The following is a 25,864-nucleotide window of genomic DNA, read 5'->3' as shown; positions in this document are numbered from 1 at the left end:
ATTAGCTGTAGCTTCTGAGAAGCTTGTATTACCACTTTCATCATTTCTTGGTCTTTTTGGAAATATTGATGATCTCCCTCTGCATCTTTCCTCTCTAAGATGACCTAGGAAATGCCATTAAGGGGAAGTCTTAAATTGCATTTTTGGCAGCAAATCCCACAGTCACTGAGCTGTCCCCAGCTTGAAAGTGTCACCCAGTGTCTAAATCTGCTGAAGGTTGATTTCTTGCCTCCAGCTTTTCCCTTCATCACATTAGGAATTATACATTCTGTGTTCAAATCCTGTACAGTAATAAAATATTTCTTTTCCTTCCTGTGATCTGGAACACCTCCCCCCTTTTTTTTATTATTTTTTAAGAAGAAACCTTGCATATATCAGAGGGACTTGCTGGCTCCTCAGAAACCAGCCTGGTAGGAGAGTTGATTGGATTTGCCTAAAGCATTTCCTCATTAGTAGCCTGTGTGTGTTTTCCTTTCAAATGTCACCTGGCTGCCCCAACAAAGATCTAATTGTTCTAACACTCAGGGTCTCTGCAAACTTGGGCTTTATTGAATGTTCTTTTGAAATCTTCACAGCTGTCTGTTCTTCAGATAACAAACTGGAAACATATTGAAAGTGACCTGGTTTATTACTGGTTTGATGACCACTTCTTACTGCTCTCCTCCCCTTTCTTTTACAACTGAAGATTGGAATTTTAATTGCCCAACCACAGTTTTTAGTTCGTGATGCCCAGAAAGGGCATGGGTTATTAATTACTTCTGATTACGAGGCGCCTTGAACCCGGGCCTGGCTGCTTGATGGGTGTAAGCCGCTCTTCGTCTGACATGACTGTCTGTATGCACATGGAGGTGTAATTATACAGACACTAGTTGTTCAGTTCTGCCAGGTTGAACTATCATGAATACATATTATAGTATCTTAAAAGGAATTTATTGAACATAGTTCAGTGTTTTTCAACCTTTTTTGGGCAAAGGCACACTTGTTTCATGAAAAAAATCACAAAGCACACCACCATTAGAAAATGTTAAAAAATTTAACTCTGTCCCTATATTGACTATATATAAAGTAATTCTCTTGAATAGGAATCAAATAAACACAAAGAAAGTATTTTATAATTACTTTATTATGAAATATTAAGTAAACAAAATAGTGAAAAATTATAAAATTCTTGTCTTGTCTGCACCTACGGCACACCAGGCAACATCTAGTGTGCCGCGGAACAGCGGTTGAAAAACGCTGCCATAGTTTAATAGTTCAAGCTTACAAAATTAAGCTTTCTTATGTTACAGGCAATAGCCTTTTAATTGGATGTTTTCTCCTAGTACACAAAAAAGCATTGGCTTAAATACACACACACACATACATCCAATTAATTTTTCTTAAGTGTGAGAAGAGAGTTTTTCTTCATGGTTAAAAGTAAGACTCTGGAGCCAGGTTGCAGGATTTGACTCATGCGTCTGCTACTTTCCAGCTCTATAACTTGGGCACATGACTTAGCCCCTTTCTTATTGTAGTGTCTTTGGTAAAATGCAGATGATTGGAATGTACCACTGGTGGTTCCGAGTATCAAGTAAGTTGACAAAGGTCACTGCGCTTTTTACTGATTGCTCCAATGTATTTACTTGTATTTATGTGTTATAACATCTAGTGTGTTAAGCTAATGAAATTAGGGTTGTCTTCCTGTGTCAAAACCTGAGAGTTGTCCCCTAATATCTATTCTCTTCTTCTTTTACATGAATAATTTCTCTTCCCCACCAATTTTAAACCGGTTTGGCAAAGGATTGCCCAGAGTTAAAATTTCTGTTCCATGTAGAAGTAGCCATGTGACTACATTCTGGTCTGTGGGTTGGTGTATCGACTTAAAAAAAAAAATAGCTTTAAAAGAGGAAGGATTGTGTGTCCTTCATGTATTCCTTCTTTCTAGTGATGGGAAGGTGATTGTGATGGCTGGAACCCAAGCAGCCTTATTGGACCATCGGATGGCAGGCTTGCAGGGCATGATGGGAGTAGAAATCTGAGGCCCTGATCACTTCAGAGCATAGAGATTCCCTAGCAGCCCTTTTACAGTAGACTTTTGGTAAAAAGAAACAAAAACCTTTATATTATTTAATACACTGTAATTTGGGGCACCTATTGCAATCAAATCTAGTCTTAGGTAATAACTTACTCTCCTTGACTTAGATCACACTCTCAGCATTTTGATATTCTATTTGTTTCTTTACCAATCTGTAAGGTCTCTTAAAAAAACAATCTCTAGATGATTCTCTCGAGATTTCAGTTGTTTCTTTATACATAGTAAATATACTTGTGGCTTTGTATTCTGTGTGGGACTGCCATTGCTACCAGTATTTTTACTAATTCTTGTTCATGGAACCTTATTTCCTTTTGTGCGACATTTTCTTCCATTTTATGCTGCTCATTGCCCTTGAATATAATTCAAGGGGACTCTTTGAAGCCTAGGATTAAATTGCTTTCCTCCAGAAAGGCTGCGCTTGACTACCAGGCCCATAGGCTTATCCATCTTGGAACCTCCTAAAACCAAACTCCAGATTTAACGAAAGAACTCATGTCATCTGCTCACTTACCTTCCTCCTTTTCTAGGCTTAAACTTCTTTTAATCTGAGACCACTTGTTATCCTGTCTTGTGGACAGCACAGTCCTCAGCACATAAAAATTCACTAGTAAATTTTGGCTGAATGAATGAATGAATCTTTAAATTATCATGACACCTTGTTAACTTATTTCTCTGTCTTAATTTTCAGTTGGTCAGTTGAATACCATTTCCAATGGGGTGTCTTTTCTGACTAAGACTTCTCTCCTTTAAAACTCCCCCAAGTTGTGTGCCACACAGGGAGTGGCTACTTGGTGAATAATTGCTTCTCAGCTAAGATTGTCTTTTTCCATGCCTCTGCCCATGAATGGATGAAGCCACATATTTCTGGAATTCCTCACACCTTATATATTGCTCAGGTTATCTCTGGCAGTAATCCTCAATGGCTCAGTAACTGGTAGATCTATCTCTAATTTGTTCTCCCCTGTAGTACACTTAATCTCACACTTCAAGAGTTCTCTCTAAAGATGACTTCTCATTCTGTCATTTTCTTGCTTGTAGACCATCATAGCTATTACCACTACCTATAGAATAAAGTCCAAACCAATTAGTTCTCATTTTTCATTCTTCATCTAAGTGGGCTAGCCAGATTCCATGAAAGAATATAATATCTGAGAAATCAAACCCCCAGTTTCACCATTTACTGGCCACATGACTCTACAAAAGCTAACTTCTGAGCATTGGTGTGCTGATGTGTAAAATAATAATAGTTTTGCAAAGGATAATCTATGTGAAGCTCCTAGTGTCTATCACAATTAAAATAACTCTATAAGACATTTCTTTCTCGCAGGATCTGAAGGGGAGAACAATGTAATCCCTTGTTGCTTATGGGTACTTAAAAAATGAAGGGTGCCTTACCCATTTTCTCTCTGGACCTAGTTTTCTTATATATATACAGTGGGGCTTTAAATGGTTATTTTGAAACTTAAATATGGAAAGTGGAGGAAAGCACTGGGTTCCATACTTGGCACATACTAGGTTTCTGACAAATGTTCCTTCTTTAGCTCCCTTCAAAATTGAGGTCCAATTTTCCTTTCCTATGGAATTACAATAAAAAATGATAAACCAAAGTGCATTATATAAAAGAAGGATTGTGATTCTTTGTGTTTTTTTTTAATTTAATTTTAATTTATTTTTATTTTGGATTGTGATTCTTATCTCTACTTTTTAAAGTACTAGCTTCCCTCTAAGGCCAACTTGAAATACCACCCACTCCATGAAGCATTCTGGAATCTCACTTTTGCATTGCATGCCCCCTACTTCAGCCAGGAGGAGGATGCAAACAAAGGGGACTTTCCAAATGATCTCAGCTGGTTCTTGAATTCCCTATATATCAAGTATAGCTCTACAATATACAAAGCTAAACAGTGTTTTAGCTTCTACTAAGCTGTTTTTAGCCATGGAAAAATTCAGTGTCTTCAAAACAGGTCTATTTATTTCAGTTTTAGACAACTTAAATCTGTCCCCCTAAATTTTCAATATGCTCTTAGGTATGTATGTGTTTCTCTCTAAACATATTGCAAAGAAACATAATATGGCCAGGAATCACCTTTCTTCTTCTGTGTCTGCATCCTGTGCTAACAAGTTCCCAGCAACCCCAAAATTGTATTTTCAAACACATGTTGGTGCTAAGTGTCATCTCCTCTGTGTTGAGTTAATACAGCCATTTTTAATATCTAGGATTGGTTCTCCCAAAATAGATCCATATTGCATGCCTGTGGGCACGTTTGGTCTGCTTATTAAACCGTCATGAACCTAATCTGTTACTACTGCTCCTAGATCCATTTTTCTCATGAGTTCTTCCAAGGTACTTTATTCCTGTATAAAGCATGTGCCATAGTTTATATACTTGGCTTATGTCACAATGTCACAGGTGGGGCTCCCTAGAAGTAGTGCCTCAGTCTGAGGGGTTGGGCAGCAGCCCTTGTATCTCCAAAGCAGGGAGGCTTCTGTTGGGCCAGGAGCAGTCCTCCAGAGCAGGCGGCAGCTAAGAGTTGTTCTCAGCCAACACACAGCCCCACTGGTAAAGGAGCAGATGGGACATCAACAACTATAGTCACCCATGACTTTGTAATTCTTGAGTATGGAATCTGTGTGTTTTGTGTTTTTGCCATTTTTATAAACCTGGCTCTATATCTTTATTTACTTATTTTTTTTTTACTATGTTTTTATGGATTTCAGAGAAAGGAAGGGAGAGAGACAGAGAGAGAGAGAGAAAGAGAGAGAGAGAAACATCAATGATGAGAGAGAATCATTGATTGGCTGCCTCCTTTATACCCTGTACTGGGGATGGAGCCCACAACCCAGGTATGTGCCTGACCCAGAATCAAACTATGACCTCTTGGTTCCTAGGTGGATGCTCAACCACTAAGTCACACTGGCCAGGCCTGGCTCTATGTCTTGCACAGTGAAGGTACTACCCTGTTTCCCAGAAAATAAGACAGTGTCTTATATTAATTTTTTTCTCCCAAAGTTGCACTAGGTCTTATTTTCAGGGGACGTCTTATCTTTCCATGCGCTAGGTCTTATTTTCGGAGGATGTCTTATTTTTGGGGAAACACAGTAGTTTCTAGAATTGAATCATCTAAGGTCTAGAGAAAATGCCCCCTAGCTTGCATCCATTCCAATCCACTGCCATCATATATAATAAAAGCCTAGTATGCAAATTTCCCCCTAGACCAGGGGTTTGACCAGGGGCAGGGCTGGCGACTGCAGCAATGGCAGGTGGCCAGGGGAAGAGAGGCCTTTCCCCTAGGCAGCAGTGGCAATGGCAGCAGTAGGCAGCTGGGGGAAGGAAGGCACCCCTAACCAACAGCCACTAGGGACCTTACCCATGCATGAATTTCGTGTACTGGGTCTCTATTTTGTAATAATAGCCAAGTTCTCCCCACGCAGCAGAGAACCAGATCATGAGCCACAGAAGGAAGTTGATGCCACATATTCTAAGAATCTAATTGCCCTGTTAACTTAGAATTAGGGGTGTCGAACTCAATCAGAGAAGGGGCCAAAATCTAAAATCCAGCCTAAATCGCGGGCGGAATGGTTTACTGAACAGTCATAAACTGTCATTGTGATGGAAACGCAGCGGAGTGCAGTGATGACAGCAAGGTGCGGGCCACATTGCAAGGCCTGACGGGACGGATTTGGCCCGCGGGCCTTGTGTTTGACACATGTGATAGATGGTGCTTAAATTCAGAATAGGCAACTAACTTCTTAAGACCAAAAAAAATCAAACAGCAGAACTTCAGTCTGTTTAACTCTTAAACTCTTTTTGTTCCTTTAAGTTTTGTAAAGTAATAGATGCATATGACTAAACATGAAAATGTACAAGGGTAATAAAGGAATAGTAAAGGCCTGTTTCTCTAGCATCTTGACTTTTTTCCCCTCCCCAGAGCTAACTACTGTTAATATTTTCTTGTGTTCCTATCCAGATATAGTTGTAGACATACAAGCATATATATTTTTTACTTTATATATAAAAAGATTACAGTATATGTTCTGCTCTCTTCTCATTTAAAAACTAATAATAGACCTTACTGATCTTTTTATTGTTATTATTATTCTTCACCCGAGGATATTTTTCCATTGATTTTTAGAGAGAGTGAAAGAGGTAAAGAGAAACACCAATGTGAGAGACATACATTAATTGGTTGCCTCTCACATGTACCCTGACTAGGGTTAGGGATCAAGCCTACAACCGAGGTTATGTGCCCTTGACGGGAATCAAACCCAGGACCCTTCAGTTCAAGGGCCAATGGTCTATCCACTGAGCCAAACTGGCTAAGGCATTCATTACAGGTCTGTCTACATCAACATCTCTATATCTCATTTTAAAAATATGGATATCTTAAAATAAATAAAAAAATAAAAAAAATATGGATATCTTCCAATTTATTTAATCTGTCCTTTTTTAACACTTAGGTTGTCCCTGTTTTCAGCTCTTCCAACTAGTATTTTTGCTATAGAAAATAAGTGTTCTATGCAATTTTTTTTACACATATGTTCTTAGTATTAACTAGAAAAAGCCTGCTGTTGTTTCTCAACAGAAAAATGATGAAATGGATGATGAATGTGGCTACCCAGAGTCCCTATGTCTAAGTTATGCTTTCTCTGCCCATTTGTTTTCCAGCCTATTTCCCAGAATACGTTATAGTCAGAAAAGATAGAAGTTGTCCTAGTTGGAAAAAACTGCAAGTAATTCTCACATTCAGGTTATCATACTAGTGGGCTCTGAAAACCACGATGGTATATACCGTATTTTTCGGACCATAAGACACACTTTTTTTCCCCCAGAAGTGGAGGGAAAAAGTTCCTGCGTCTTATGGTCCAAATATAGCCTACACATATACTTTAAAAAAAAAAGGTTTTTTACTTGCCCGGCTCTGTGTGGTCTCTGTGTGCTTGCCCGGCTCTAAAATGGTTCTAAATGCTGCTGTTTACTTTACAGGGTTGATTACATGTGTTTATGACTGTGATGTTGGGTTTTAATGCACATAAAATATTTTAGGACACTATTTGTTTCAGAATCTTTTTTTCTTCATTTCCCTTCTCTAAAAACTGGTGCGTCTTATGGTCTGGAGCGTTTTATGGTCCGAAAAATACGGTAATTTCAATAACAGGGTAGCTATTATGGGAGGAACAGTTCTGAATCTTGTTTAGAATTTAAGAGACCCAGTATGAAGAGCTTGTCTAAATGCAATCAAATTTTCCACACATTCCACTCTGAGGTACTTAAAAGAGCTTCTTGTCTTTTTTCTTTTTTTGCTTGCAGTGAAGTACATGCGAGAAGCCACACCCTACGTGAAGAAAGGCTCCCCTGTGTCGGAGATTGGGTGGGAAACGCCTCCGCCTGAATCCCCGCGGTTAGGGAGTGGCTCCTCAGACCCTCTGGCATCATCGTCCTCGCAGCCCTTCTCCTTCCACAGAGACCGGAAGAACATCCCCCTCAGGATGTGCTACGTCACTCGGAGTCTGGCCCTGGCCGACCCAGAGAACAGGTAAAGAGGACCAAAGCTCTCTGTATCTCTGCAGCTTTTTGGCTGCTGAGGCTTCATGTGGTCCCTTGCCAGGGTTGTGCTCGTGTTCTGAAAACGCTTCGTGGTTTCCAGAGAACAGCCTGGAAGGGCAGTGCTGAGACAATGTGTGTGTGTGTTCAAGTCGGGCCTGCCTCCCTCTCGTGGTCCACCCTTCCTCCTCCTTTCTTTCATCCTCATGGAGAATCTGCAGCCTGAGTTCTGGTTGTGGAAAGAGATGAAGAATTAGAGGTGTATTCCTAAGTGTTCTTCTCTGGGTCTGCCACAGTCAGCCTATGGGACTTTGGGGAAGTTTCTCAAACCTGTAAACCTCCACTTTGTTATCTATAAAATGGGAATAATTGAGATATGCACCTCACTGGGCTGTGAGGATTGGCGGGGGTGGGGGTGGGGGGTGTATGGGAAGTGCTTAGCACAGGAAAGCCTTTAATGAATATAAGATATAATAGTATTTATTACTAAGGCATGGTAGTAATAAGCAAATCAGCCTCTCTGGGCCTCAGTGCCCTCTGCTGTGTATTTGGAGAGTCACATGGAGAGGATATGTGAAATTATTTTTTACTCTAAACCTTGTTTTGTGCCCAAGAGAGGAAAGAGTGGTTCTGGTCCAAGTGTGGGTGCTTCTTGCAAAGTCTGTGTGTGACTTGTCAGGCCACAAGACAGCCCTGTCACCCAGTCCATGGCAATTGTAAGGCGCCCAGGCTAAAATCAGCAAATACTTGGGAGTCTCTCTCCCCTCAAAAGCCTTTCTTTAACTCATCTGAACAGAAAGCATGGATCTTGGAGGAAAAGAAGAGCTATGCAGAGAAAAGAGAGGATGTGAGCCAGCCAGTGGGGGATCTTGGTGACCTTTGCATCCACACTCAAATGCTAAAAATAGGAACGGCCACTGGCCCTTATTGCTAACATGTGTGGAATAGCTGCAACCCACCCGCGTCGGGAATATTTGGCGAGGTGCTGCAGTTGAAGGGAATGGGGGCGGGGCACATGTTGCCTCCTTGGTTTGCTGCTCAATGTTGTTCTTGTTCTCTTCCTAATAAGCTCTCTCTAAGGAAGCTGCAAGCAAGCCTTTCGGACTCCAGCCAGCTGCAGGGCTGCCTTGCTGCCCCCACCCCTTCAATGCCAGTTACATCTACACAGGGTGGGAGATCAGCAGTTATAGGAGAGAGCGATCAGGTAGCAGCAAAAGATGAGTCAGAGTAAGGAGACAGCATTCTTAGATAAGCCACCTCCATCTGTCCTCTGGTGTGTAACCTCTTTAATTTTTGCCACTTTCCTGGGCCTACAGTTCGTGTCCTGGTTCCTCTGAGTTTCCTCTTCCCTATCAGACATGGCCTTTCTCCTAAGAGCCTGGTGTGTAAGGTTTCAGATCTGATGAATTTATAATTTATTGAGTGCCTGTCTTGTGCTGGGCATTATGCTAATGACTTCAGATCAGAGACTGCAAAGTGGCAGCCCACAGGTGTGCCCAGCCCACAGGTATGTTTTTCAATGGTCTATCTAGTCTTTGAACCCCACTTTTTCCTTTTAACAACCCTCTGAGTTTCTATCCTTGTCCCCACTGTGTAGATTAAAAAACTGAGATTCGATGCTTTTAGAAGTTCCAAATATCATATAGCTAATATTACAGATGGGTTAGCTGGGCTTCACACTCATGTCTTGAGTGGGTGACAGTATCAGTTTACTGTTGCCAGAAAAACGCAGAGGCTAGAAAACTAGTGTGGTATCACGGAAGTGATTAGCGCAGTGGAGAGAGAGATTAAAGAAATGATTCCTCAGGTTCCTTCCACTTGTGGAATTATATCTTATAACATTTTCTTCAAGGCATTTAACTATATTTTAAAGAATATTTTTGGAGCCATCATTTCTTAGTTCAAATACTGGAAACTTTACTCTGTCAAGCCAGTCGAGGGAATGCATTTTTAAACTTTTCTCTCACTCTTCCTTAAGGCCCCTAGTAATGAGTGTATGTGGGGCCTCCCAGGTGGCAAGGCAGAGCCAGGCAGGACTGAAATGGCAACCCTGCTAAGTCAGACTGTCCAGGAGGGGACTTTATACCAGACAGTTCCAAAACTTCTGATAATAAAATTAACCTTTTCCAATGTATATGTATATCAAACCACCATGGTGTATACTTTAAATATAATTTTGTCTATTATTCCTAATGAAACTGGAAAAATACACATATCAGGGACCTAGGTGAGTCTTCACCTCATTGAGGAAGAGAAGGAAAAAAAAAAAGAGAGAAAGAGAGAACAAAAATTTTACGGGACTCCATTTGCGCACTGGGCAGAGGATAATGTACTAGTCAGAAGTGCGGATTCTGTTGAATGCAAGACACACCTAACCCAAGGTGATTTTAAAAGGCAAACATATAGGGATGGACAAAGCATCCAAAGCAAATGCAAACTGACAGCAACAGACAGCATCAGTTTTGATCTTGGTATATGACAGATCAAATGCAGATTGAAAAGGACAAAACAAGACAGAAAAGGACCAATCTATGCTAAAGGCCAGAGTTCACAAGGGGTATTCAACAGTATGAATATATATCAAATGACTCAGCAGTGACCTTTAGGGCAGGACCTGCAGGTGATTCGAGGAGAAATAGAAACTACTAACATGAAGTCATTTCACACACCACTCTCAGGCCAAGGACAGGGCAAGTGGACAAAAGGTAAATAAAGAGAGAAGACCCGCTCTGGCTGGGTGGCTTGATTGGTTGGGGCATTGTCCTGTACACCAGGGGGTTGTGGGGTCACTTCCTGGTCAGGGCATGTATCCAGGCACAAATGAGAGGAAGCTTATGGGTGTTCCTCTCTCATATTAGTCTCTCTCTCTCTCCATTTCTCTCTATTTCTCTCTCTCTCTCTCTCTCTCTCTCTCTCTCTCTCTCTCTCTCTCTCTCATTCCTTGGTCCCCTTTCTTTCTCTCTACGATTATATAGGGTATATCCTCAAGTGAGTATTCAAAGAAATATATATATTTCTAATATAATAACATACTTAATACTGGAGATCTTAGTATATCACAAACTTTGTATCCTGATAATGAAGAATACACTTGCTTTTCAGATTCACATGGAACGTTCACAAAACTAACCATAGATTAGGCCACAAAGCATGCAGTAAATTTCATAAAGTAGAAATAACATGAACAATGTCCTTTGACGATAGTGGAATAAAACTAGAAAGCACGTAACCAAACAAAAGCACAGAAGGCTTTTCTTCATGGTTTCATGAAAGCTCTCCATGTCACAACTCTCATGTCAAAGGGAAAATAGCAACTTCCAGTAATAAAATGAACCTTAGAAATTGTGGCATTTGCCGAAACCAGTTTGGCTCAGTGGATAGAGTGTCAGCCTGCGGACTGAAGGGTCCCAGGTTCGATTCTGGTCAAGGGTGTGTACCTTGGTTGTGGGCACATCCCGAGTAGGGGGTGTGCAGGAGGCAGCTGATTGATGATTCTCTCTCATCAATGTTTCTGACTTTCTATCCCTTTCTCTTCCTCTCTGTGAAAAAATCAATAAAATATATTAAAACAAAACAAAAAAAAGAAATTGTGGCATTTCTAAAAACAGTAATAATCATGAAAATAATGCACCTATTAAATATAAAGAGAAAGAAGGGAAAAGAGAGAGTGTGGACTCTGGAGTCTGCTCTCTCCACGATGGAATCTTAGTTCTACCACTTATGCATGAATTTAAGCAAGTGTCTTGTTTATCAAAATAACCACTAAGGGGATCAGTACTCTACTCTCTTTTTCATAGGCAAAGAAACAGTTCAGAAATGAGAGATGAAGCAAATCGTAGGCCTGGGATTCAAACCCATTTCCACGTGACAGCAAGTCCAGTTTCCTAGCCCCCCCATTACCTCCAACTTGAGCACCTGCTCACCTGAACTATAAGCATCGTGGCCAGGACTAAATGGTCTCCTGTATGCTAAAACCATGACAAATGCCACACCATGTAGGACTAATGCCCTTAGTTGGTGACACACAGCTGCTTGTAGTTAGTATTAAAATCTCTCCTGTTCAATCTCTCAAATATAATAGAAACAGCCATAGAACAGCAGGCAGGATTGCTGCTCTTTCCATAAAAAAAGGTCACCCAGCAGGCACTGAATCCACAAGAATATGTCATTGCCAGTGGCTGTCAATGATTACAAGATTTATTTTTTAATTCTACCTCTTAAATATCTAGTGTTTCATATTCAGCTCCTCTTTCTAGCCACTGCCCTAATGCCAGCCACATCCTTCGTCCTCCAAGCCATTTGGACATATGTCCTATAGGGTGCTTTGTTTTTAGTTTGCTCCTTCCCCTCCCACTACCAGCTACCCTAAGCCCAGCTGGCCAAAGGAATGTGAAACCATCCAAACTCATCCATTTGGTCAAAATGATGCCTAATCACTTTCAGTAATGTAGAAACTCCCCAGCATTGCATACAAACCCCTGAGGTGGTTTTGGATCTTCCCTAAGTCTCCAGCTCCTCCCCATCTTATCCTTTGTGCTGTAGCAACCCTTAAACAATTTGTACATGTCCTTCACTTGCCTCCGGGACTGCCTAGTCATCACCTGTGAAGCACAGGTGGAGCACAGGTCCCACCCTACTATCTGTCCATGATGACACCCCATGTGACAGGCGATGTTTTATCTTCCACTGACTGCCCAGTTTTTTGTTGTTTTTTTTTGTTTGTTTGTTTGTTTTTAATATATTTGATTTTTTTTTTTTTTTTTTTTTTTTTTTTTTTTTTACAGAGAGGAAGGGAGAAGGATTAGAGAGTTAGAAACATCGATCAGTCGCCTCCTGCACACCGCTTTCTGGGGATGTGCTGGCAACCAAGGTACATGCCCTTGACCAGAATTAAACCTTGGACCTTTCAGTCTACAGGCCTATGCTCTATCCACTGAGTCAAACCAGTTAGGGATGACTTCCCAGTTCTTAAAGCCAGAAGACCCATGAGTTCTGGAGCATCCCATGTTTTCCTTTTAATATCCCAGCTTCTTAGAACATTGCTTGATACAAGTCAGGCATTCAGAAATATACGATATGTCAATAAATGATACATGGCCCATCGATCTGTCCATTTTTGGTACTTTTTACCATTTCAAAAACTTCTCTTTAAAAAATCTTCCACTAAACAGCCTTAGAAGTAAGAGAATAAATCAAAGCACCGCTCTATCCTATGAGGCTGAGCAGACTTAAGGAAACTGGGGCAATCTATTAATCAAACCTGTCACTGGGTTGACAGCAGATGGACCAGGATGAGTGGCGTATAAAGCTTTTGTCATGACTATGTATGCTAGCACTTGATGCCACTCTGCGCCTTCATGGTTAAATTATGGAGCTATGGACACAACCTTTCTTAAAAAACTGAGCACATCCCTATCTGTGGTGCACACATGAAAAATTCAGTGTTTGGGGGCACATTATTCCCTTCCCACCCACACACATATACCATATGTAGTGTTCTCAACTATACACTTTACACTTGGATCACTATTGGAAAATTTCCTTTTTTAGTGCATCCAGAATGAAACTCCATGAGGTACTTATATCAATCTCTCTCCATAGCAAGCCCTTGTGAAAAGCACCTCTTCTGTGAAGGGGCTCACAAAACATGTACCTTCCTGGTTCTGTTGTCTTAATTCTTGGTTGGACACACTGCAATGGCCTCATTACTGAAACTATTGCCCACAGATCATGATTAACATTTATGCTTTGGAAACAAAGGGAAAATGTAAAATCAATGCATAATGGTTCTATAGTAAGTGGACACAGTTTAAATACCTAAAACAGAGTCCCTAGCCCTAGCTGATTTGGCTCAGTGGATAGAGTGTCAGCTTGGGGACTGAAGGGTCCCGGGTTCAATTCTGGTCAAGGGCACATGCCTGGGTTGTGAGCTCGATCCCCAATAGGGGGCATGCAGGAAGCAGCCTGTCAATCATTTTCTCATCATTGATGTTTCTATCTTTCTCCCTCTCCCTTCCTCTCTGAAATAAATTTTAAAAATATTTTAGAAAAAAAATAATAAAATAAAATAAAACAGAGGCCCAAATTAACTATATACTAACATCACAGAGTAAAACTCTAGAGTAGAAGTTAGAAAATATGGCTTTGAATCCCAATCCTGTCACTTATTGCCTTTAACTTTATGTAAATTATATAATCACTCTGATTCCTTATCTATAAAATGTGCTTAATAATACCACATATAATAGTTGTGGTGAGTAGAGTTAATGTAGATATTCTCTACTTCCTGGCAACATAACCTTGGCATGAATGCAGCTTTCAGTCTACTAGTAAAATATACTCATATCTGGGTTTAAGGGGAGGGGAAAGCTTTTGTTTTTCCCCTCCAGCAGAGAGAAGTGCCCAGGTCATCTCCTCAAGCTGTTAGGCAAGTCTTATTGTGTAAGACACTCTTTCACAGAAGTTCGCAGCCTTTGACATTTTTGGCACACCCCAAGAACCTCAGTTCCAGTTTCCCAACTCAGGGGATTGCAAAGCCTTGGCTGCCATCTGTGTACCAAACTTCAAGTCCTCAGCCCACCCACTGTTACTCAACCCACTACCTGCCATGACCCCTCCCCCACTCCATTTTCCCAGGATGCCTTGTGATTAGTTTGAATGCTCATCACCCTAGTTTTCATTGCCCTCACACTCTTTTTTGACACCTGGGAGTTTACTTTCCCTTCCTACAAGCTCAGTATTAAATGACAACACAAGCAAATAAACTTGTTTTATCTCTTGCTCTCTCTCACTCACTCGCTCTCACTCTTGCTCTCACTCTCGTCTTATATTTTATCTAGTATATCCAGGTATTCACAGCAGAAGGTTTTCTGAATTTGTGTAGAATACCATTTTGCTGGAATTGGAAGTCTCATGTATATCATGAACAAAAGTCACTTGTTCTATTTCATCAACTGTGATTAACAAAATAAGTTAACCTTTTACCAGTATGTTTAAAATTAAAACAAGCAACAAACCATGGGTATTATCTTTTGGACAACCTAGCACTTTCATTTGAATGTGTGAACTTGCCTCTACCAACCACCGGGATGGTTATGCTTATTCATCTGTATCTATCTGTCTATGAATCATCTATCACCTCTACCTACCTACCGGTTTATTCTTGCTTCTAACTTAGACAACCTCTAGTGAACTATCTTGTTACTATAAAAAGAGTATGCATAAAAAAAGTGATGACCTTGGTGTTTGACTCAACAGTGCTCACATTCTGCACTTGAGAAATGTAGGAAGTGAAATATATGATAACATTTCAACAATTTGTTTAAAGGTCATTGGGAAGGGAAAATTCGGGGCTGAGTTAATCAGAAAAAAAAACAAAAAAACAAAACAAAAAATAAAGTTCTAAACAATAATATTAGGTGTACACAGTGAGACAAAGTAAGGAGATATGTCTTGTAATATTCATAACAGACCTAAGAAAATAGGTAACATGCTTCCCTTCCATGGCTATTTTAAATAAAAGTTTAAATGTTACCAAAATAATAAAGGAGGATAGTTTACAAATCAAAAAATTTATATATTTTTAAAAAGCAAATGGGTGTTTATCATTCATTTTGCAGCCCATCTGTACAGCAATCCACAGGCTCATGTCTGGGGTCTGGAAGTTTCTCCTATTTATATGTAGAGGCCTGGTGCACAAAAATTCATGCACTTGGGAGGTCTCTCAACCTGGCCTCCACCCTCTCACAGTCGGAACCCCTCAGGGAATGTTCACCTGCTTACTTAGGCCCCCTCTTCAGGGGATGAGGTCTAAGCTGGCAGTCAGACATCCCTCTGGCAGCCAGGGAGCCCTTGGGGGATGTCCACCTGCAGGGAGTGGGCCTAAGCTAGCAGGTGGACATCCCTAGCACTGCCAAGGAGGTGGGAGAGGCTCCCACCACTGCCACTGTACTCTCTGGGATCTTCTAAGGGAGAGGAGGTGAACTGGAATGACCAAGCCAAATATTGTTTTTCCCAACACGGAGCCTTGCATAATGTGCATTTTTTTGTACAACAGAGTGCACAAAAGGTTCCTTTTAATGAGCTTAAACAACATTTTTAGAACCTTGTTATTTTTAAGAAACATTTCCTCCAAAGATAAACTAAATTCAGGATTCATCCTAATTATCATACATTGTTAATCAGTGAGAGATAAATTAGTAAGATTTCCGTGGCAGTGGTAAGCTAGTTTTAAAAAAGGAATTTAACTATCTTTGGTTAGCCTTGGGAGAAAGAGTGGAGGAAAGGGCTCACCAAGAACGGCCCTGTGATTTCATTAATACATAATAAAATTAGTTCATTTTCGCCCATGTTTGTGCCTCTAAGGATTCTTTCCGGGAAAATCTCAGTTTTCGCTCTTCTAAGAGCACTTTAAGAGGTTGAACTCAGCCATCAGGATGTTGAGAGATTTTTGATAATGCTTACTCTCAGTGTTTAGGTCTTGATCCTTTGCTCTTGATACATTAATTGAACTCCATTTGGTTTGCAGAAAGCTGTCCCAGGATTTTCCAGCTGAGATAATGAAGCTTCTGAAAATAACCCCAAAGCTATCCCACAGGCATCCTCTATTCAAGCAGGTATCACCTTCCACTGGGTGGAGAGAATGGAGAGAGACAGGGTGCCCTCCATTTCACACATGCGTGCAATTTCATTTTTCTTCGTGGAGCATGGGGTCAGGGCAGAGAGGGCTGCACATACAGTTGGACATTTAGGACCTGTGTCTGTTCACAGATACTCCCTTTGTTACTAAATAATACTAGAATAGGAATTTTGACCTTGCTGGTCTATTAAACCTGGTTGAGATCGCTTTCTTTTTTTAAATTTAAGTTTTAAACAGTTTTTTAAATGTCTTTTTATTGATTTCAGAGAGGAAGGGAGAGGGAGAGAGATATAGAAACATCAATGAGGAGAGAAAATCCAGCCTCCTCCTGCACATCCAACTCTGGGGATGGAGCCTGCAACCCAAGCATGTGCCTTGACCAGGAATCGAACTGTGACCTCCTGGTTCATAGGTCAATTCTCAATCGCTGAGCCAGAAAGATTAGGCAAGTTTTAAACAGGATTGACCATTCAGGTTTTTTTGCAAGGTGCTAAGGCTGCAGCACTGAGTTCTTGCCCTGACATGGCTTACCATCTGTAGGGAATATGTACAAGCACGCCAGCAATTACACAACAGGACCACAGGAAGGTGACGAGGGAAGTGACGGGTGCTATGTCAGCTCCCCATAGGGAAGGCGCCTAATCAAGTTCTGCTTTTGGAGGGGACAGGAAGTGTCTGAGGAAGTGATGTCTACACTGAGACTGGAGTAATGAAATAGAATGTAGCCAGGTCAAAGGTTGCAGGGGAGGAAGGCAGGAAGGGCAAAAGGAATAGTATGAGTTTGGGCACTGAGCAAGAAAAAAAAAAATAGTTAAGAACTAGAAGAAGTTCAGTCTTCTTGGAATGACCTATACATACCAGAAAAAAGTGTCCAGAGTCTGGAGAAGTTGTCACAATCAGAGCTTAGCCGTTTCATTGGGGAGGGTTCTGCAACAGTGGAATGGCATCACACAGATCCCTCTGGCTTCACGGTAAAGCATGGACTGGAAGGAGGCAAGACTGGAGGTTGGGGAAGCCTTAAAGGGTTATTGCAAAACCTGAGATGAGAAACAATCCTGGTTTCTACTGGAGCAGGACAGGAATGCTAAAGAGAAGGTGGATGAATTTGAGAAATTTTAAGAGATGGAATCTGCAGAAGTTCAAGGTAAAATGGGCTTGGAGGGATGCAGAAAAAGGAGTTCAGAACCAGTTTTGCTCTGTCATCCATGGACATACAGCTGTGGTCAGGAACACACCTGGCTTTGTGTCCTAGATGGGAGCCAGGGTATGACTTGACTAACTGAAATTTCACACATGTCAAGGATGGCAGCATTGCTTGTTTTTCTTTCGTATTTGCCACTATTCTTAGACATCCACACAGAAATCCCTCACTAAGGACAAGGATGTCGGGCAGGGTCCTGCCAGCATACACTCTTAAAGTGCTGGCTGGGGGTATTTAATGAAGGCACAATTTATAGAAGAGCAGGTTGTGCTAACGGAACCATCCATGGATGGAGAAGCACCCAGGGCCCAGCAGGACGGGAAGCTGTTCCAACCCATGGGACTGAGGAGCAAAAGGAGCACTTTACCGAAGCCTGGTGTGGACTCGAGCCCTCAGAGAGGAGGAGTGGTCCCACCCTAAAATGTCTTGCCCATGCTTCTGATTGGCTGCACACAACTGCAAGTAAGAGGCTAGCGAGCTTGAGTGACGCTGATTAGTACATACAGTTTGACATCTTGGAGCACAGAGCAAGGCAGAGAAGGGCAGAGAATTAATCTGCAGGCAGAAATAGAAAAAAAAAAATCACAGAAGTGTAATTATATTTTGTCTCTTTGAAAATAGCTCTGACATGTATATGACAACTGTTAACTAGCTGTAAGAAAAATGTGGTTAACCCAAACACTTCATGTCCTGACCTTGTTGGAGAAAAATATCTTGGACAGTGCCAACTCAAGATGTATAGGTTTCTGCTTAATAAAAGGTGCTATGCCCCATCTAGAGTTTGGACCGAGAATTCTTTTAGCCACGGTGATGCCAGCTGGATATAGAGGTGACCATTGACAGGCTCAGAGAAGAGAGTTTATTTCACTCCAGGGCAGTGCAGCAGAGAGTGGACAGGGCAGCGCAGCTAAGAAATGAACTAGATGGTGGATTTTTGTTTTCTCCTCTGAAAGTGACAGAGGTTTAGAGGGAGTGTCCTCTTCCTTTATGACAAAGCTGGGGGATGGAATGTGACCGGCCATGCCTACCTGGTTTGGCAGGGAAATACCCATAAAAAGGCAACAGATAGCCCTGGCTGGTTAGTTGAGTGTCATCCCAATAACAAGTGGTTGTTGGTTCAGTTCCTGGTCAGGACACATGCCCAGGTTGCAGGTTTAATCCCTGATTGGGGTATGTATGAGAGGTAACTGATGGGTGTTTCTTTCTCATGTTAAAGTTTCTCTCCTTCTTCTTTTCTCTCTCGCTTTAAAAAAATCAGCTATTTTTTTTTAAAGGCAACATATATACAAAAAGGCACTTTAAATAGAAACCCCTAATACTGGGAATCAAAACTCTGGGCTGCACAATCTTTTAAATGTGAAATTGCTCTCACCTGAAGTGCCAAATCTCGTATTCTTTGTAGACAGACTTTCACTTACCATGTGCTTTTCCCCCCTAAAATAAAAACCCTCTCCTCTGCTTCTGTGATGAAACACTCAGTGAAGGCCAAGTGCTGCAATTTGTTTTCACTTCCCATATTATTAAATATTCAGGCAATCGGAAAATGTTTTCTCATGTTACCTGGAAACAAAACACTAGCTCCAGAAGTTAGAATTCTTGCAGCTCTTTTCTCAAGCTCTCTGGCAATATTTATTAATTGGCTGTGTTGTGCCATCTTCAAAAGATGACTGACTTTGCTGAAACTGGTTTGGCTCAGTGAATAGAGCGTTGGCCTGCGGACTGAAAGGTCCCAGGTTCAATTCTGGTCAAGGGCATGTACCTTGGTTGTGGGCACATTCCCAGTGGGGGGGGAGGGGTGCAAGAGGCAGCTGATCAAGATTCTCTCTCATTGATATTTCTAACTCTATTCTTCTCTCTTCCTCTCTGTAAAAAAATCAATAAAATATATTATTAAAAAAGAAAAAGAAAAAAAAAGATGACTGACTTTCAGGCCACGTGAACCTGGGCTTTATTTCTAGCTTTTCTATTTATTACCTGGGTGACTTTAATTTGCTTAACTTCTTCAAATTAAAAAATAATAATTTATTGGGGTGATATTGGTTAATAAGATTACATGTTTCAAGTATACAATATTATAATACATCATTGCATTGTTGCTCCTCACCAAAGTTTGGTCTCCTTCCTTCATCATATATTTTACCTAAATTTTTAAATATTTAATTGATTTTTTTTATAGAGAGAGAAAGGAAGAGGGAGAGAGGAATATCCATGTGAGAGAAACATTGATCCCCTGCCTCCTGCACACCCCCTACTGGGGATCTGGGGATTGAGCCCTCCAACCCCAGCCCTGACCTAGAATTGAACTGGCAAGCTTTTAATACACAGGATGACACTCACCAATTAAACCACACCAGGCTTACCTAATTTTTTAAATATATAAAATGAGGCTGATAGTATCTCTGTGTACTGTTTTAAGAATTAAATACGTTGAGATATTTACAATACCTGGGACATAGGAGGCACTTAGCAAATGTAATCTCTTTCCATTCATTCATGTTTCAGTGATGTCTGTCCTTAATAAGATGATCAAAGGATTCTCTCAGTGTCATGAAGATATGTTAAACATTTTTAGATAGTTTTATTAACTGGTGGGAAAGCCTTGGGTAAAATTTTGTGTTGGAAAATTTGGGTAGATGAAAACCACAACATGACTTGATACATTTTGATATTGCATCGGTTTGCAGAACTGGTTCAGTTTGCAAGTAGTATCTTTAGATTAATTTCTCCAGGAAAGATTGTGTTTGAAACCCTAAGAAAGGGCAACCTCCTACCAAAGGTACATAGAAATAGCCGTTGCATAGAAATATCCCAAATATCCCAGTAAGTCTTGATGGCAGAATTCTCTAGCCTGCTGTCACATATGCAGAGAAATAGAGTGACAGATAAAACTACAATATATGCACGAGCAAAGAGTAGGAATTCAATCCAAAATATACTAGAGTAATCCCAGGATTCCACTGATGTCAATTTGCATCAAATTTCAAGGTTTCATAAATCTATATACCTGTGTACAAAGTTTAATGGTGTTATTCATGTGCAACCAGCAGTATTAGAACATGTGTTTAGTCTTCCTTTTTTTTTCTACAGATTTTTCAGTTGTGTTCCATTCATCTTTTCTTTCTGAATCCTTCATAAAGTAAGAAGTACAGTATTTTGAGGCAGATGCTTTATAGCTTTTGATGCCTGTGGAAGAGAGGACTAACTATTAATAGTACATATCTGCATTGAGCTAAATGAACTAGCCAAACCTTCATTGAAAACTAAATTTCAGAGCAATGAATTGTTGTTCTTTTAGCTGTCTGCATGGAAAGTGTGTGGCTTTGAAAATCCTAGCTCTTTGTGGCCCTGGACACCTTATTTTACCCAGTTAACCAATTTATAAAATTGGCAAAATGCGACCTAGTTTTCAGAGTTGTTACACAGATTAAATGTCTCTCAAAATGAGGTGAATAGAAGATGAATTTTGCTCTGAATTTGGGGAGAACAGAATTTATTATAGAATAAGCAAAAATACTTTAAACTAATTTATGCTTGTAGTTATTTTATTTCAAACCTAGACTCGCTCGTTTCAACAATTAGGAGTTTTTAGGTAGATAGAAAGTTATTAGAACAACTTATGTATATTACTGTATTTAGCAAATGTGAATTGTCATGTTACAGCAAGAGAAGTAGAAACCAGGCTAGGTAACTTAAGCAGAGGGGGATTCAATACAGGCATGCTTCAGAGCTGTTAGGGGCTCAGTTCCAGACCACCTCAACAAAGTGGGCATTGCAGTTGTGAGTCATAATCTTTTTGCTGGTAGAGGGTATTGCCTTTTAACTTGTATAAAACAAACAAACACCCAAACACCATCTGTGGAGTACAGTAAAGCCAAATGCAATGAAATGAAGTATGCCTCTATAAGTAATTAGTTGCTTTGAAAAAAAAAAAGGGAAGACCATAGATTGGGTGTCCATTAATGACCCTCAGAACTCTATAAAATGTATACAATCAGAAAGTGGGGAACCAGGTAACCAATGGAACTCTTGAAATTATATAGTGCCAAAAATATATGTGAATTCAAGAGCCAGGAAACTGGGGTGAGAGTGCTGGTACCTTGCAACTGCCTCTTGATACTTGGAAAGCTGGTGATTGGACACTGGTGCTCCAAGTTAGCTGCCACTGCCCCCCCCCCTTTTTTTTTGACACAGCCTTGTTTCCATAGCAAAGATAGTCAAAACATCTAGAGTATGTCCTCCTCTTAACCTCCACCTTTATTTAAAATCTCATGGGGGGAAAAATACACACACACACCTGCCAGAACCTAATATGTCCTCAGAAACATAGCTGAAAGAGAATCTGGAAAGATGGATACTTTTTTTCTTTAGCATTCACATCATAAAGAGAGTACAGTGAGATTAAGTCAATTTACAGTATCTGTCATACAAAGTGTTTTCAACATGGTATCAGCTAAAGAAATGTTTGTTATACTCCATTTCCCTGTAAAGTCTCAAAATGAGAATTTAAAGAAAACTCTGTGCCTTGATATGGTTGGGACAATTGTGACAACAATAGTTCCTCCCCTACTGGATCAGTTTTGTAGAGTTCTGGAAAATAGGATATAGTGGCAGAGATGGTGGAACTCACCAAATAGCGTATTTGTTCCCCTGAATTTCTAGGCCTTCTTTAGTAATGTTGAATCTTGTGACTAATTCTGCCCATTGAAATATGTGCAGGAATAACGTGTACAGTTCTGGGCTGGGGCAGTGATGTACACACATGTTCTTGGTGGTACAACTACAAAATGGTAGGTCTTCCTTAAACCTGAGTGACCTGAGGGAACACCCCACCTATCTCAGATCCCTTTTTAGACATATAACATATGTCTACTTTATTTTGTAAAGTTTGGTTGTATTAGGTGAGATTTCAATATAATTTGATACCAACAGAGTAACCCTTTCTTATGATTAATATGATCATCATGTAAATGTACTAACCATTCAGTCAAGCTGATTAATATTTACTGTGAGACACCAGTAATTCTCATGAAGCTAGGCATATTTAGTAAACAAAACTTTTCCTCTCTTATTTCTACTTTGTATAGTTTTTAATAGAGAGCCTAAAAACAACCTTATTGTTTCCTCTTTTTGTTGAAGCCATTCAAGTAAAAAGAGCAAGGCCTGAAGATACCAGATAAAGGATTATTGAACCATTCCACACTCAGAACGTGTGAAAAGCATCCTTTGTTATTGCAGTTATAGCTGCTTCTTTTGGAGACTGTTCTTTGTGGCTAAGACTCTTTTCTCTGTGTGTAGAGGACACCTTCGTTCCAATGATAGCTTTGCCTCTGTATGCCTCAGCAAAACTAGATGTAACTATAGTATAACCAAATTCTACCACAGCTCGAATGCTAGAATTTGTGTATATTTTTGTGGCACTATCTCTTTATTTTGAGATGATAATCACCAGCATTTGAAGACAATACCACCAGGTTTTTTTTATAAATGAAGAACAGAGGCTTGAAAACACTCTCTTATTTACCCTTACCTCTTTATCCTTTTCCTCATATTTTTATCTGAAATAATATCCATTAAAATAATTCTCATGCTTCCTTTGTTTAAATCTTGTCATTGCAGTGTGTAAATAAAATAAGGTAATGTACGTAAAGGAATGCATAAGCTATGAAACCATAAGATTATAAGAAAACAAATATCACATTCAGGATGTCTACATCTAATCACCTCTTCACTGGGATCCACAGGAAACACAAACCTTTCCCAGCTTGAGTCTCCATGTATCAGCCCTTTGTAGTTCTTTGCCATGATGTGCCTTTACAATTGGTTGTGCCTTTATTTGGCTAACATCTGACTCTCTAGTTCCATGAGTATAGTGACCTTGTTTGCTTTTGCTCGTCATTCTAATTCCCATCACCCAGCCCAGTGACTGGTTCAAAGTAGGCACTGAATAAATACTCATTGGATGAATTTGTATATAGATGAGTGGACTGAGGAGTGGATGAGGGAAAGAGAACACCATGAAGACCTCAGAGATAGAGAAGAGCTTCTTTGCTTTCCCATAGTCTGCATGTTACCATTGGCAGAGCCAAACAGATGTTTAGAATTTCTTCAGCTATGATCCCTATGGTGCCTTAGAAATTCCTCAAGATACTGCTGGTCCCCAGACGGAAAAATGGTTCTTTACAATGACTGCCTCAGTCAGTATATTAGGCTTCAAAAACCGTGAGACAATTATTTATGAGAAAAAAATACCCTTTAACTATAACCACACTGCAGCATATTCTTCTTCTTCTTCTTTTTTTCTTTTTCTTTCTCCCCCTAAGGGAAGTAGAACTGTGACCTCTGTTGGCCTATTTGTAAGAGCTGGGAAGTTTAATATTTTGATGATTTCCAAGTACCTTCCCTGGTTCCACATGGCCAGTGTTCTTACTGCTGTTACAGTCCTTCAGCATAGAATTTCTAGTTCTGAAGAGCTGTGAACTCGAGCAGAAAGGGTCTGGTGCGGGAGGACTGGCCTTGAGGTTGACCTTGGGAAGGTCAGTGGCTCTCCTTTTCCAGGAGGCCCTGGAGCTACAGTTATACTGGCTCTAGAGAGTCCCAACTACAGGCACTTTTGGGAATCTGACAGAGTCCAAGCTGCTTCAGATTGTCCAGCTGTCTCTGCACTATCCTGCATAGCCCAAGCAGAGAGGAAGACTGACAACCAGAGGAAATCAAAACCCAGCCTGCAGAAGCATTTCCAAGATCCAACCAGGAAAACAGACTACTCTGGCATTTTAAACAGAGGGAACTGAATATAGGGGATTAGATATAATGGTGAAGGGAGAGCTGAGAAGCCATCAGGGAGTTTCCATTCCTCCTGTCTGCCAGTCTCCTCCAGTGCCCCCTATGGGTGGAAACCATATGACACAGAAGTGTCAAGTAATGTCACCCCATCAGATTGAGCGAGGAAAGTATAAGGAATGGATTTGAGTGTCAACAGTTCCAGGAAAGGCCCAGGGACTGTTGACACACTTCCTACTTGCCAGATGTCTGTGGAGTCCTAATAACTTTATTTAACAGCTTTATAGCATGCATGGCATGTTATGGCTGATTTTCTCTCTGAATTGATTTTCCAGTGCAGAGGTTTGATTTAGTGCATACTCAATTAGCCAGTACCTATTCTGTGTCTGACCCATCAGAGTAGGAGGTCAATAAGTCTGCCAATAGAGAGAGTGCATTCATGAAGACAAGTTAGACCTGTACCTTTAAGAACATGATACATTTTTAAGAGCTGGAAGGAACACTAGAGAACAGTTCATACTAGAGTAAACTGAAGTCCACTTGAGAAGGGTTCTCAGGTTACAGCAGGGACTTAGTGGCAAAATGAGACATGAATGAATGACGTTTTGATGTCTTTCAGCTCTTTGCTGTTCAAATAAGTATGTACAGGGACACCACAAGCATCACCTGAGAGTTTCGGAGAAATGTGGCACCTCAGGTTCCACTCCAGTTTTGTTGAACCAGAATCTGCATTTTAATAGGATTCATTCTATTTCCATTGGAGAGACATTTTCTTTGTGATTAGATCACTGGGATTTCAACAAACTAATCTCTCATCCTTTAGTCGAATGTCCTTTTTCTGTTGTTTTCTAAAGATGAAATTCAATTTCCTAGTGAATGCACGTGTGGGAGGAATTTATTAAGGAGGGGATGGTGGTGGTGAAATTAATTAAATTCACTCAGTGCCTTGGAAAATAAAAGCTTTAACCAATAATCAGGAAAAGTTCCTTCAGTGCAGATGGGATAACTGGTTTCTCATTTAGAATAGCATTGACCCTGGCTCAGATCCAGGTTAAACGTGAGCTGCTCCAACTCAGGAAAGGTCAACATATTGCTCCCAACAAACTTTTATGAAATGCTCATCTCAACTTTAAAGTACCATGGAGGTGGTTATCTGCACATAATCCAACCCCCCCCCTACCCTACCCGCCCCCCGGTATCATCAACCACGTACCCTTACTGCAGCCTGCTTCATTCCCTCAAGTTCTAAGCTGGAGCCATGTGAGGCGTCGTTTTCTCCAAACTGAAGTAGAGCCAACTCTGTCTTATAGTTATGAGACTAAATAAGAGCAAGAACCAGAAAAGTTGAAAGCTCATCGGCATAAAGTATTTCCCTCTAGAGCACATGTGTCAAACACAAGGCCCGTGGGCCAAATCCGTCCCGCCAGGCCTTGCAATGTGGCCCGCACAGCGCTGTCATCACTGCACTCCGCTGCGTTTCCATCACAATGACAGTTTATGACTGTTCAGTAAACCATTCGGCCCGCGATTTAGGCTGGATTTTAGATTTTGGCCCCTTCTCTGATTGAGTTCGACACCCCTACGCCCTGTGTCTAAGCTTACAGGCCACTTACAATTAGTAAAATCATG

General features: G+C 40.6%; 1 protein-coding gene across 1 annotated transcript in view; it reads left to right on the top strand.

Moving 5' to 3' along the window:
• SNTB1 (syntrophin beta 1) overlaps positions 1 to 25,864 on the top strand; it is a 189,555-nt gene that overhangs the window by 84,550 nt on the left and 79,141 nt on the right. Inside the window, exon 2 of the mRNA XM_036436887.2 lies at positions 7,383 to 7,608. Coding sequence (XP_036292780.1) covers positions 7,383 to 7,608 — 226 coding nt within the window. The remainder of the gene's footprint in view (positions 1 to 7,382; positions 7,609 to 25,864) is intronic.

This window comes from Pipistrellus kuhlii, unplaced genomic scaffold (assembly GCF_014108245.1).
Source record: "Pipistrellus kuhlii isolate mPipKuh1 unplaced genomic scaffold, mPipKuh1.p scaffold_m20_p_14, whole genome shotgun sequence".
In the NCBI taxonomy this organism is placed as follows: domain Eukaryota; kingdom Metazoa; phylum Chordata; class Mammalia; order Chiroptera; family Vespertilionidae; genus Pipistrellus; species Pipistrellus kuhlii.
Note: the sequence above shows the minus strand (reverse complement) of the source record. Positions and strands in the feature narration are given on the sequence as shown.